General features: G+C 41.3%; 1 protein-coding gene across 1 annotated transcript in view; it reads right to left on the reverse strand.

Moving 5' to 3' along the window:
* Positions 1-1,693: 1,693 nt before the first annotated feature.
* LOC124575303 (golgin subfamily A member 6-like protein 22) overlaps positions 1,694-15,601 on the reverse strand; it is a gene marked incomplete at its 3' end in the record, with an annotated part of 140,440 nt that continues 126,532 nt past the window's right edge. The window contains exon 3 of the mRNA XM_047131164.1: positions 1,694-4,687. Coding sequence (XP_046987120.1) covers positions 1,694-4,687 — 2,994 coding nt within the window. The remainder of the gene's footprint in view (positions 4,688-15,601) is intronic.

A 15,601-nucleotide genomic window follows, 5' to 3' on the forward strand; every position in this document is an offset into this window, starting at 1 on the left:
AGTTCTCCTGTGCTTGTAAGAGACTAGTGATTAATTTGGTTCTCAGTGTGTGGAAGAAATCAGTCGTATAACAGATTTGTTAAAAAAAAAGTTTACCTCACTTGCACCACCTGGGAACTTGACACATTGTAAACCCATAGCCGCTGAGAACAAGTTTTGTCTGATATCGGATTCCTAGAGTGGACAAGCAAATGCTGACCTGTATGATAGCATCTTTATAATGATGAAAGTCAACCGACACGGACGGATTCAATAACGACGCACAACATAATTCATAACCAACTTCCAGTACCGATTTTTCAAGCAGGTATGCAGGTATGCGTGGTACGTATCAAAGCTAATTCTCTAATCTTTGGACCGATTTGTCTTGTTGCGCGAAGATCCCACTTATTAGACGTTCTTGGTCATGCGAGAGGATTTGCTTGGATTGTTTAAATGACAAGTACCATTCCTCTACTTGTTTCGAGGGAACTGAGGACATGAAACTGTGTTACTTAAAGAGCCGCTGTAAAGCGACTAGGATTAAATTTTCTATTCTGTACTAATGCAGGTCGTTTGGGAAATTTATTTGCTTACTTCTTCGTTATCTCTATTAATGTAGTTACTTTATTAACCCTACTATTACTACCAGTTTCGAAACGAAAAGAAACAGAAATGAAAAAAAAGTCTGCTAAACCCAAGTGGGATCGAGCAGGTGTTCTCTATTCCCCAGCTAGGAATCTTGTTCGCTACGTCAGCGCGGCTTATGTTTAGTGGTACTCTCACCTTACTCAACTTACATGTACGTAAGAAGCAGTCGTAAAAATTTCTTTAGTCGATTTCTGGGAAAATATTCGTTTGTGGACACTCGTGTATATATTCAATTATCTATCGATTCTGTCAATTTAGAGACGGTTGCGCGTCATGAACTTTAAGGATGGTTTTGTCAAAGGCAGGGTTGAGGGAGGACAGGGAAGGATATGTTGAGCCAGAACATTTCAGAGTCTTTCATTTTAGGTGCCGCTCAAACGACCTGTCAATAATGACCCAAATGGGTTGGCCATGTCTGAGGCCCTCCCTTTGTTAGTGTTCAATGAACCTGCTTGAAATTTCACACATTCAGAAACCATAATTTGCTTAATGTGCAATACTGTGGAATAAGTTTTAGAGTCAAAATGCATACTGTTTGAAGCTTGCCTTGTTTTCGTATTCCCAATAAAGCAAATCGTTTTTTGTCATAGGTTTCTTATACAGCGAAAACACAGAGCATCAATGTACATGATGTGTCGTTTTCAAAAGATTCATACAAAAAATTTTTGAGACATGACCAACAAGCACTCAGTCAGGGTACTTGAACCTTGTATCTGATATAACCTGTGCCTCCCCAAACAGTCACATAACAGAATGTCCATCATTTCTACATCTATTCTGAGGTCTAGTGTCTTCGCCGTATGTGTCTGATACAGTATACCCTTAACACGTCTCTGGATAGTGCACTTTATGAGGTAAATACTCGTGTATCTCACAATTTTTGCATGTTTCAGTCGTTTCGAAATGGCATTAGTGTAAATGGTTTAGTGATGTTCAGAAAGTAGTGGAGAATAGCGTTTGTTCAACTGCTCATGCTGCATATCCCCTCTTCCTCTTTTCTGCAAGATCTTGTCGTTAATGTGATTGACAAATCCTCGAACTCGTTTCTAGTCGGAATACTCACACCTTCATTATCCGTAACTGATCCAGTAGACATGTTTGCCTCTACCGCATCTTGCCCTAGATGAGATTCTTGAGTTTCAAAACATTCGTTCCATGACTTTTCTAACATCTCTTCGTCCTCTGACTCTAGATACGTGTAATACCTAAAGTCTTCACCATCAGTAGGTACGGGCGAAGACATGCACTCTGCCAGATCAGTGAACACTTGTTTTTCAGGAAAAGCGCTGCTGTGCCAGTTTTCGTAATAATACTGTTGATAACTATTGGGTAATTCGTTAGAAGACCATAAAGTGGAACAGCTACAGTTCTTGTCCTGGCATATTCTAACAGGGGTCAAACTTATCAGGTCTTCATCAATCTCTAAATTCTGTTCTCTAGTGTTGATGTCTTCCTGTAAGTAACAGTACTCATCTGTCTCTTTGTCTCCTGTAATTGCTTCCATTTTCACCTTCTCACTTTCCTTCTCTTTTATTTCCTCCGTTTCGACCTCATCCACTACCTGTGTATTCTCCACCTTCTCCTGCTGGAGATCATCATCTTCTTCTTCCACTTGATATTCCATTTCTCCTTCCTCTACCTCTTCCACTTCTTCTTCCTCTACCTTTTCCTCTAATGTGTCCTCCACCTCTTCCTCTTCATACATATCCTCCTTTTCCGCATTCACTTTTTCTTCCTCTATCTCTACCTCTCCAGCTACATCTCCCACTACCTGAAACCAATCATCTTCTAGCTCATCATAATGATTCTCCTCCACCAAATGATGTATCTCCTTCTCCTTCTTCTTCGCCTCCCGTATCACCCTCTTTTTGTTCCATGTTTTGGGAGCATTTACCTCAACAGGGGTCAAACTTATCAGGTCTTCATCAGTCTCTAAATTCTGTTCTCTAGTGTTGATGTCTTCCTGTAAGTAACAGTACTCATCTGTCTCTTTGTCTCCTGTAATTGCTTCCATTTTCACCTTCTCACTTTCCTTCTCTTTTATTTCCTCCGTTTCGACCTCATCCACTACCTGTGTATTCTCCACCTTCTCCTGCTGGAGATCATCATCTTCTTCTTCCACTTGATATTCCATTTCTCCTTCCTCTACCTCTTCCACTTCTTCTTCCTCTACCTTTTCCTCTAATGTGTCCTCCACCTCTTCCTCTTCATACATATCCTCCTTTTCCGCATTCACTTTTTCTTCCTCTATCTCTACCTCTCCAGCTACATCTCCCACTACCTGAAACCAATCATCTTCTAGCTCATCATAATGATTCTCCTCCACCAAATGATGTATCTCCTTCTCCTTCTTCTTCGCCTCCCGTATCACCCTCTTTTTGTTCCATGTTTTGGGAGCATTTACCTTAACAGGGGTCAAACTTATCAGGTCTTCATCAGTCTCTAAATTCTGTTCTCTAGTGTTGATGTCTTCCTGTAAGTAACAGTACTCATCTGTCTCTTTGTCTCCTGTAATTGCTTCCATTTTCACCTTCTCACTTTCCTTCTCTTTTATTTCCTCCGTGTCGACCTCATCCACTACCTGTGTATTCTCCACCTTCTCCTGCTGGAGATCATCATCTTCTTCTTCCACTTGATATTCCATTTCTCCTTCCTCTACCTCTTCCACTTCTTCTTCCTCTACCTTTTCCTCTAATGTGTCCTCCACCTCTTCCTCTTCATACATATCCTCCTTTTCCGCGTTCACTTTTTCTTCCTCTATCTCTACCTCTCCAGCTACATCTCCCACTACCTGAAACCAATCATCTTCTAGCTCATCATAATGATTCTCCTCCACCAAATGATGTATCTCCTTCTCCTTCTTCTTCGCCTCCCGTATCACCCTCTTTTTGTTCCATGTTTTGGGAGCATTTACCTTAACAGGGGTCAAACTTATCAGGTCTTCATCAGTCTCTAAATTCTGTTCTCTAGTGTTGATGTCTTCCTGTAAGTAACAGTACTCATCTGTCTCTTTGTCTCCTGTAATTTCTTCCATTTTCACCTTCTCACTTTCCTTCTCTTTTATTTCCTCCGTTTCGACCTCATCCACTACCTGTGTATTCTCCACCTTCTCCTGCTGGAGATCATCATCTTCTTCTTCCACTTGATATTCCATTTCTCCTTCCTCTACCTCTTCCACTTCTTCTTCCTCTACCTTTTCCTCTAATGTGTCCTCCACCTCTTCCTCTTCATACATATCCTCCTTTTCCGCGTTCACTTTTTCTTCCTCTATCTCTACCTCTCCAGCTACATCTCCCACTACCTGAAACCAATCATCTTCTAGCTCATCATAATGATTCTCCTCCACCAAATGATGTATCTCCTTCTCCTTCTTCTTCGCCTCCCGTATCACCCTCTTTTTGTTCCATGTTTTGGGAGCATTTACCTTAACAGGGGTCAAACTTATCAGGTCTTCATCAGTCTCTAAATTCTGTTCTCTAGTGTTGATGTCTTCCTGTAAGTAACAGTACTCATCTGTCTCTTTGTCTCCTGTAATTGCTTCCATTTTCACCTTCTCACTTTCCTTCTCTTTTATTTCCTCCGTTTCGACCTCATCCACTACCTGTGTATTCTCCACCTTCTCCTGCTGGAGATCATCATCTTCTTCTTCCACTTGATATTCCATTTCTCCTTCCTCTACCTCTTCCACTTCTTCTTCCTCTACCTTTTCCTCTAATGTGTCCTCCACCTCTTCCTCTTCATACATATCCTCCTTTTCCGCATTCACTTTTTCTTCCTCTATCTCTACCTCTCCAGCTACATCTCCCACTACCTGAAACCAATCATCTTCTAGCTCATCATAATGATTCTCCTCCACCAAATGATGTATCTCCTTCTCCTTCCTCTTCGCCTCCCGTATCACCCTCTTTTTGTTCCATGTTTTGGGAGGATTTACCTTACACATGTAATTATTAAGAATGGCTTGACGCAGTGGCTGTGTGCGGAGCTTTGTCAGTTGCTTCCTGGATTTTCGATTCTGCTTGAATCGCCCCACCAGCATCCGACAGAATGGCACATCCTGCCAAGGGAAGTGAATTATTAGTATACATTTAAACAATAGCGTAATATGAATAAATTCAAACTCAAAAGAGACCACTATAGACATGAAAATGAAAGGATATTGTTCTGTTTCTGTATATTTCTGCTGGCAATATGAAATATGCAGACTTATCGACAAGAGAAAATAAATGAAATATGAAGCATAACTACATTACAAGATTAAGTTGAATATTGAGACAAATATATGAAGTATGTACACTGATAAACGAAAGCCACCTGCGGTGTAGCATTGATTCTGTATGGCATGGATTCGACAGGTCCTTGCAAGATTCCTTGAGATATGTGGAGCCAGATGTCTTCGCTCAGGTCACCCAATTCTCATAAATTACGAGTTCGAGTTCGTGGCCACAAAGCTGGTACTCGATGGTGTTCTATTGAGTTCACATACACGGAATTTTATGGTCACTACATCAATATGAGTTTACAATGAGCTCAAAAGTAGAACTGAATAAGGTGCATTTCAGTAAATTCAATAAATTTCATTTTTAGAAACAGCACCACACTTAAAAAAATTTAATACTAGACAATCACCGAGGAAACCTAGAAGCAGTATAAGCAAAACAGTGCCTCAAAGACAAAGTAACATCTATGAGAGCGTCATAAGAGTCATGGTCTGGAATTTACTTTTATGTTCTCCGTACAGCAATACAGTATTAGTTTGGATAGTGATCATACACTACATAATCAAAACTATTTGGACACATATCAAGGGGCATTAATATGGGGTATGTCCTCCCTTCATCTTTATGACCGGACTTGAACTCCGTTGGCGATACTTTAAATGGGGTGTCGGAATGTTTGTGGAGGAATGGAAATCCATTCTTCCTCACAAGCCGATACCAGAGAAGGTAGTGATGTGATACGCTGGAGCCTGAAGCGAAGTCGATGATCTAACCCATCCTGAAGATGTTCCATTGGGTTCGTGTCAGGCCTCTGAGCAGGCCAGTTCAACTTAGGAAAGTTCTTATCTGCAAACCATTGGCTGCCAGATGGGGCTTTCTGACAGGTTGCGTTATTATACTGATACAAACAATCACTATCTCTGGACTTTTCATTTGTTATACACAGTACACACCACACAATGCTGTAACATGTGTTCATTGCCTTTCGTATGTACCATTTTCTTAAGGGGCCACACCCTAACTGTGAAAGAAAAAGAACCCACACTGTAACACCACCTCCTCTGTACATCACTGTTGGCACTACATATGACGCAGGTAACCTTCTCCAGGCATTCGCCAAATCCAGACCGTTCCATATGATTGACTCATCACACCAAATCACTCGTTTTCAGTCATCCACTACCCAGTGGCGTCGCACTTTACATCAACTCAAGCTTTTCTTAGCACTGACTACAGAGATGTGTAGCATAAGAGGGACTGCTCCAGCATTATACACTATTATTTTTAACTCCCTACACAAAGTCATTGCGTTAACTAGACTGCTGTTAGCACTTTGTAACTCCTGAGTGATTCCTTCCTCTGAGTTCATGCAAATTTTTGCAAACGCCCTCCACAATGCTAGGCACTTCATGTCCGTCCCTATATGAGATCTACCTGGGCTTGGTTCAACTGTGTGTGTTCCTTCGCATTTCCATTTCAGAGTCACATCACCAACAGTCGACTTAGGCAACAGTAGAAATGTTGAAATGTCCCTAATGGATTTGGTACTTAGGTGTCGTCTAGTGACTAGTGCGTATTGAACTCACTGTAATCTTCTGATCGACCCATTCTACTGTAGCTGCTACTTTACTGACAATGCAATACTTCCTGAAACGTTTTTTGCTTGTGGTTCCACCTCTTGTGACATCTAGTTCTCAGTGTCACAATACACACTAGTTTCCAAATACTGTTGATCACATAGAGTATGTTACAATTCGTGTCATAAACCTGCCTAAAAATGACTTATAAATAATATAGTCCAGATGGAGATAATCTATATCTCTGAAAGGAATTCATTATAATACTATCAAAACACTTATTAGGAAAAACTCCTACTGTGCACATCATAGCAGCTTTATCTTAAACTTTTTAACACGAGAATGACTGAATTTCTGCATTCCTAAAATGGTGGAAAGTGATCATATTAACCCTACAAAAAATATTTTCATTTTTGACGTGAACAAGAACCTTGTTTTAGTGTTTGTTAATCCATACCTTTTTTCTAGTAATGACAATAATTATTTAACACAATAATTAATAATTATTTATTTCAGCACCCCAAAACGTTATAAATTTATTGTTGCTAATGCTAACAAGTTCCCTACACTGTAGATTTTCATATATTAACTATTTGTATGATCTTCTAGATACGTTTAGTATATTTAGTCCACATTACTCTCGCATGTGCTCTACACATGGCTTTGTATCATTTTTCACCCAAGTCAATGGAATCTGCTAGACGCACTAAGCACAGGTGATTTCTGTTCACTGCTTTGTGTCACTTTACACACTTTTTGCTGGTCTTGTTGCCTTTGCAGAGGCTAATTTATCACTTCCTCCGCTTTATAGGTGGTTTGAGTCCTGTGTCCTCTTCCTTTGTCTAATATTCTTGCTGTTTCGTTCCCCTGGGTTCTTTTGCCAGCTGAAGGTAAAACCTTCTCCCTTTCCGTTTTCTTGTTCATAACTACGTTGTAGATGACCCATGCATTTATTACCGCCATGTCCGAGATGTTGTAGAAGACATGCACTGGCCCTCTCCTACATGCAACCTTTATAGTATATTTACAGGTCATTTGAGCAACCATGTCCACTTCATGCTTTGTTGCATTATAGAATGTTATAATTTCAGGTTTCTTCTTTCCCTCCTTGCTTACTGCTACTTGAACAGGCAGAGTACTCAGAAAAATGATATTTTTATTCTTATTTTCCTGGTGTACAGTCATGGTGTAGTCTGTGTTCCCACTATGGTGCAGGATGGTGAGGAGTGTATTTCAGCATTGGGCTTCCTTATTTCATTGGGGAGTTCACGGTGGATCTTTCGTTGTATCAACTAATGAAGTTTTCATTTCTTTGAGTTTCTCAGCAAGTTCAAGGGACGTAAAGAAGTTGTCTGTAGTCACATTTATTCCTTGATTTACAAATGGCTCCATGAGACGCAGAATAACATACTCTCTAAGCGGCTGCTTCTCTCCATGCATGTCCTCCTCGCCAAGGTATGGGAAAGCATTACATGTATATACTTCGTTGTTGCATCGATAACTAACCAGAATTTGAGACCATGTTTCTCTGTTTTGTTGGACATGAATTGAGTGAATGTGCAGCTTGTCTTGCTTGGTAATAGCTGTTCATCAATGGCTATATTTTCTCTAGGGCGGTAAGAACAAATACTGTTTTCAATTAACTTTCACCAAATTCCAGATACAAAAGCGAATTTGTTGGCTGCCAGGCGTTCAGCTAAGGTTGATTTTTCATCGAATTGAGAAATTTGAGAAGCTCCTGAAATCTTACCCCTGACATAATGATAGAAGTAGGACCCCAAGGGTGGGATCAGAGATCATCCACAGACTTAACTTTTGTACAAATGACACCCTGAGCATACATGACGGCTCCCAGTTTCTCCAGTTCCTCAAGTGACACAGTCCAGTCATTCTTTTCTAGCACTTTTCGAACAGTTGATTCTGTGTATTTCTTCATGAGATGTAGCATTGCCTCGTCAAAAATAAGACGGAAGGCACAGGTGACAGAGCCGTCTACTCGATGGGAAGTGTAAGCAATGGAACCTCGTCCCTCCTCCAAGACGTTCACAGCCAACCTTCTTCCACAAGATGAAAAACTGACACTCTCCCACACGGTTCTATCCGTAGCAACCAACCATCTTTGTAGTCGCTTCGAACTGTGCCTGCAGTGATAAAAAGGAGAAGACTGACGTGAAAGCATATGAATCTCTTCCACTAATCGCTCCTTGTTCACAATTTCTTCATCTTCACTTATCTCAGGTACATAATCATCATCTTCATCAGTGAAGTCAATTTCCGATTCAACTTCGTTATTCACGAAGATATGTAACACTTGATCTTCAGAATGACCACGCTGACGATACGTGTTCGAAAACGTTCGGCTATTATTCGGAAGGTACGATAGTAACTGTGGTAGATGGGAATTTACACTCACCAAGTTGCAAGCATGAGCAGCAACTGCTCTGTAAGACTGCTTACAACTGCCGCTTCATTGTTGGATAATTTAAATATATTCAGAACAGAAATCACAGTGGGGTCAAATTGATCCCTTCCACTGTTCTAGGTACACTATGTGAGCAAACGTATCTGGAAACCTGGCTGAAAATGACTGACAAGTTCATGGCGCCCACCGTCGGTAATGCTGGAATTCAATATGGTGTTGGCCCATCCTTACCCCTGATGACAGCTTCCACCCTCGCACTCATACGTTCAGTCAGGTATTGGAAGGTTTCTTGGAGAATGGCAGCCCAATCTTCACGGAGTGCTGCACCGAGGAGAGGTAACGATGACGGTCGGTGAGGCCTGGCACGAAGTCGGCGTTCCAGAGTATCCCAAAGGTGTTAAATAGGATTCAGGTCAGGACTCTGTGCAGACCAGTCCATTACAGGGATGTTATAGTCGTGTAACCACTCCGCCACACGCCGTGCATTATGAAAAAGTGTTCGATTGTGTTGAATGATGCAATCGCCATCCCCGAATTGCTCTTCAACAGTGGGATGCAAGAAGGTGCTTGAAACATCAATGTAGGCCTGTGCTGTAATAGTGCCACGCAAAACAACAAGGGGTGCAAGCCCCCTCCGTGAATCACACGACCACACTATAACACCATGCCTCCGAATTTTACTGTTGGCACTACACACGCTGGCAGATGAAGTTAATCGGGCATTCACCATACCCACTCCCTGCCATCGGATCCTCAAATTGTGTACCGTGATTCATCATTCTAGGCAACCTTTTCTCACTGTTCAGTCGTCCAATGTTTACGCTGCTTATACCAAGCGAGGCATCGTTTGGCATTTACCGGCGTGGTGTGCGGCTTATGAGCAGCCGCTCGGCCATGAAATCCAAGTTTTCTCACCTCCCGCCTTACTGTCGCAGTACTTGCAGTGGATCCTGATGCAGTTTGGAATTCCTGTGTGATGATGGTCTGGATAGATGTCTGCCTATTAGACAACTGCCGACGGTCTCTGTCGGTCAACAGACGAGGTCGACCGGTACGCTTTTGTGCTGTACGTGTCCCTTAACGTTTCCACTTCACTATAAAATCGGAAACAGTGGACCTAGGGATGTTTAGGAGTGTGGAAATCTTGTGTACAGACGTATGACAGAAGTGACACCCAGTCACCTGATCACGTTCGAAGTCCGTGAGTTCCGCGGAGCGCCCCATTCTGCTTTCTCACGATGTCTCATGACTACTGAGGTCGCTGATATGGAGTACATGGCAGTAGGTGCTAGCACAATGCAGCTGATATGAAAAACTTATGTTTTTGGGGGTGTCCGGATACTTTTGATCACATAGTATATATCGGATGAAATGTCGAAGAAGATATAAATATTTTGCAAATCCTAAGACATCATCGTAAAGAGCAGACAAAATTATCAAAAGCCATATTATTTTATTAACGAAGTATGTAACTGGATATTAAAATGAAGAAAAAAGTATGACAGGGGCAATTTTGACCACTTCCACCGTTTTAGTATTTGTTAGATAATCTGACTGGTAGCCACCTTAAGATAAGACGTCAATTATTCCTTAAAAGCCTAATTACCAAATTTCAAGGACCACCATGAAGTGAGATAGCTAGGAATTTAGAAGCTATGAATATAACGTAAGTCCCCAGAATCACTATCATAGCTATCTCAAAGACAAGATTTGACTTATTATAGTGCACTGTTGGGCACATAAGCAATCATTTTTCTTATGATGTGTATGTGAGTGGAACGGGAAGAAGCCCTAGTAAATGATACAAATGGAAGCACCCTTTGTCATCCAGTGTCTTGAAAAATATAGATGTAGAAGTAATAGGAGCTGTTTCTGCGGCTTTTATGTTATTCCTTGCCATGTGATAGTCACAACCCCTTCTAGTTTCGTAAATATGTTCGTCTTTGTTTAGATTATTCTTCTACTTGTATTTTAAAATTGCTTTTACAGGTTTAGAAATATATATTTGGGAAAGTACTGCATTTGAATTAAGCATTGATGAAATTTTTTGGTCAGCTTTTCGTTCATTTTTAAGAATTGTTGTTGATAGCTATGTTAATAAAGCATGATGAATACTGGCACCTTAATAATTTCGATTTCTTTAACTTTTTTAAATCTCAGCAATGAATTAAAGCACAGATTGTACAGTAACATTTTACAAAATTAAATAATACCTTTAGTTCAGCGTTATGGAATTTCAGTTCCAAAATACCTCTAAAATGTCTTTTTCATTGATTGATTATCACAAATTCGTTCCAGGTGTATCCAAAAACCCAAACCAGAGGTTTAAATTAGAGGTCGATATGATATTTACTTTGCCGGCCGTTGTGGCCGAACGGTTCCAGGCGCTTCAGAACGGAACCGCGCGACCGCTACGGTCGCAGTTTCGAATCCTGCCTCGGTCATGGATGTGTGTGATGTCGTTAGGTTAGTTAGGTTTAAGTAGTTCTAAGTTCTAGGGGACTGTGACCTCATATGTTAAGTCCCATAGTGCTCAGAGCCATTTGAACCATTTTGATATCTAGTTTTTGGATTGCAGCCAGATGACGCTGACAGCTTGCCAAAATGTTTCGAATGACAACCATTCAGCCATCTTCATATGAGTGTTTTGCACTGGAGATGGCTGGTGCACATAGCCATATTTACATCAGAAATTGGCACATGTGCGTAGATTTCCGCTGCATGTGCGCCCTCTGTCTAGTTTATCACTCTCTTCAAATGTCGCTCCATCTCAAGTCACAGGGCATGCCTTATGGTGATGTTACATGCACACCATCTGTCAGAATTCGTGCCCACGGAATTAAATTTCAGGAGTCAAGATAATGAAATTAATCGCCAATAGCCGTTTCATTGGGCATAAAATGTTTTCTTCTGTTGCATATTAAGGTACGGTAACTACTGGGTTTGCTACCTTATCCAGTTGAAAGCCACTGTCGTGGTTAATAAGACCTTCCACCAAATGTATTTCCACAGATTCTTCAATAACTTACTCCTAGACAGATCTCGTTGGGATGAAGATTCCCACGGCAGAATAATCTATAGACCATCCTGTGAAGATAGAATGTCCAGCTATGACTGAATCTGGATATTCCAGAATATAAAGACATTAAAAGCACTAGATATTTAAAAAACCTTCCAGAAATGTTAATAGTACATAAAAAATAGTTGCTTATGGTCGGGTTTGATCTGGGGACCAGTTGTATGACATTAAGCTATGCTAACCACGACGCCATGATTCATAAACCGCATCTCACAGCATTGTTCCCTCTTCTAGGGAAACAGTGACCCGCTGTTTCAGAAATTCTCATTCGAGCCGAGTACAGAACCCTGGATATAGATCTGGACAATGGTCCTCTACATGGCTGCACTGTTTGATCCTCACATTCTGTTCGGGTTATGTTACATCATCTTCACTATGATGACATGGCATAAACCGCATCTCACTGCACTGCTCCCTCTTCTAGGGAAACAGTGACCTTCTGTTTCAGAAATTCTCATTCGAGCCGAGTACAGAATCCTGGATATAGATCTGGACAATGGCCCTCTGTATGGCTGTACTGTTTGATCCTCACATTCTGTTCGGGTTGTTAAGTTACATCATCTTCACTATGATGACATGAAAGGTAAGCCCTCCCATTGAAGTTCCACAATCGTTGAATGGGTCTTCACTTTCCAAGGCCATCCCATCGTCGATCTGCACCTTTGGAATGTAGTAGGGCCCCATAAAGTGGACATGGACATCTCTGAGCTTTTGTCTTCTTAATGAAGATACATACTCCTTGACTTCATTGTGGTGTCTGACAAGCCACGAAGGATACAATACAGCCCAGAGTAGCGCTTTAGTACCTTTTCTGATAGCCTCACTTTCCCCACAGATGTAAAAATCCATAGCAAGTCTCTCTCACTGTATCTCACTGGCCGGTGGTTGGAGTTATAGCACTCATTGTCTTTCTCCTAGCTGTAGAGTGCCCATATGCTAGTGAGTTGTCTTGCTTCATACATGTTGGTACGAGGTGTTTCACGCAGTCATTATTAGTGTCATCCAGTTGAAATGGTAACAGTGTATCCATTCCTGTTTTATCCTTGTGACTGTGGAGAAGAAAGAACAACGTGCAGCCTGTAGAATCTTGCCATATTCTATTGTATGTGAATACCACAACACGTGGTATTGTATTCCAATCTCTCTGTTCAACATCAGTGCACATCAATGTGCAAATCTTCCAATATCTTAAGAAACCATTCTGTGATGCCACTTGTCTGTGAATTATAGGCAGTTTTCATCGTGTGGGTGATGACGCAACGCGAAATTTCCTCTGATACTCGTCTCAACTGAATGATCAGAGACAATCATACAGGGTGCTCTGTGTTCCAAATGGTTTCTTCTACAAGGAACTTCGCAGTTTCTGGTCCTGCAGCAGTTGCCACAGCCTTGCTAACAGCATAGCAGGTGAGGCAGTCTGTGAAGACTATTATCCAACGATTTCCATTTGTATGCTTTGGGAACCTCACCAAAAGATCGATTCCATTTCTATAGAATGACACTGCTGCAGATAGGATTCGTACTAAGTGCAACACTTGCTTCCATTCTTGTCATTTCTTACAGTGACTCACATAGTATATTAATGTATCAGTGAAGTTCTGGCCAGAGATACCTGCGCCTAATTCTGTCCAGAAACTTCATGAATCTCAGGAGACCAGACATGGGAACACAATGTAAGTACTTCATGAAAACTAGCCCTAAATGAGATAGAATGATGAGCAACCACTTCTGCACCACTCAATCACAGTTCCTCTTACACAATGCTCTGTTTGGTAATTGGAATTCTCCTTTGTTAAGTTTCTCCTCCTTCAAGGCATCTATGGTTTTCAGCAGTTCTGGATCACAGTAGACTTGACGGGTCCTTTAAGTTAATGAGGCAACACAGAACACAGTGGTTCAACAGTGAATCGTTTGCAAAATAAATATTACCACAACTTATTGATGGCCTAAAAAACTGCAGGGCACTATTTGTTGGTTGAAGAGCAGTTTACCTAGGCCTTTGAGAGTATTCTGGAATGATAAGCTGTCAGCTTCTCGGCATCTTTCTGAATTTGTACTAGAACCTCCTCCATTCCATATCCGCTTGTGTCACTGTGTAGTCCGGTCTCGGGATTCTCGTCATACAATGCTAGAATTGGAGAAGATGTTAGCTCCCCCATAAGGGTAAGGAAAGATCATTCTTGTATCTACTTTCTCGAAAATTTGACACCTCCCTACAGTAGTTCTTGAAAGGCGCATGACTTGGTACAGAAGACCTTCATTAATTGCCTGTAGTATGAGCACTTTCTGAGATGTCTTTTTACATCACGAATGTGCTGAGGAATTGGGAAACGTGTGATTATTCTTATTTCCTCTGGATCGCCATCCACTAGTTGCCCAAATATTTCTAATTCTTAGGCGACAAAGAGGATTCAGCTGGAGACTTGCAGTCCGAAGACGCTTCAACACAGCTGTCACGCATCTTTGATATTCTTTAAATGTCGTCAAAAAACGACAAAGCCATCCAGGTAGTAAAGACACACCGTCCATTTAAGGTGTCAAAGAAGGTTTTCCATTACACGCTAGAAGGTGTCCGGTGCATTACACAGTCAAAATAGCAGATTTTTAAACAAAGAGGCCATCAAGTATTATCAGGCCAGTTTTTCCTGGTCAGCCTAATCAAACTCGATTAGACTGTCTGCATGTCCACAGCTGAGAGATACTTTGCTCCTTTCAAGCAGTCTAGGGTGTCATCATTGCAGGGCAATGGATAAACATCTTTCTTTGTGATTTTGTTTAGTCGTTAGTGGTCGACACAAACGTCATGTGCCGTCCTTCTTCACAATTACCACAGAGAAGGAGTAAGGACTCTCTGAAAGCTGAATGACGTCATCTTGGAGCATCTTCTCCACTTCCTCGGCGATTATTCGATGTACACCTTGCGGCACTCTATATGAGCGTTGACTAGTTAGTAGATGATTCCCACAGTTGATGCAGTGTTTTACCATGGGCCGTTCAGTCTATCTTTTCTCTCTCCAGATTTCAATGTACCCGAGAACTGATGCACAACGGTTGTCACTTGCCAGTGTTGTTCCTTGGTTGGGCCACGTCCTATTGACAGTCCCTCCCCTGCATTGTTTGTAGTGGTAGTCATGTATAGTTCATCATGGATGACACCAAGCTGCCTACCTGGACTAACATGATGGTCCCCACTTACATATAGCTAACTATATGTTGTTGTGTTCCAACGTCTTCCATTGTAAACTACTGCTCAGAGTAATTTTTGTTACGTGTCCCTGTTGGAATACTGTGATCATCCACAGTATACGACTACTTCTGACTCCTACAAGAAGTCTCATCTAAGAATATCACTGGTAACCACATTCTGTTAAAATGAGAAATTAGAAGAGCTGTGTTCCACCACTGATAGTTATTCATGCAATATATGTTCTCATGGACTGGACGTATTGATTGCAGTTTCAGAAAATTTGCATGCTTTCTTCACGAGAAGGAGATTCACAAGTTAAGCAAGTCAAAAATGCGTCAGTCCATATATGACTTTTATGTGACAGTCATTCAGCTGTGTTCCACCACTGATAGTTATTCATGCAATATATGTTCTCATGGACTGGACGTATTGATTGCAGTTTCAGAAAATTTGCATGCTTTCTTCACGAGAAGGAGATTCACAAGT

This window comes from Schistocerca americana, unplaced genomic scaffold (assembly GCF_021461395.2).
Source record: "Schistocerca americana isolate TAMUIC-IGC-003095 unplaced genomic scaffold, iqSchAmer2.1 HiC_scaffold_232, whole genome shotgun sequence".
Lineage (NCBI taxonomy): Eukaryota > Metazoa > Arthropoda > Insecta > Orthoptera > Acrididae > Schistocerca > Schistocerca americana.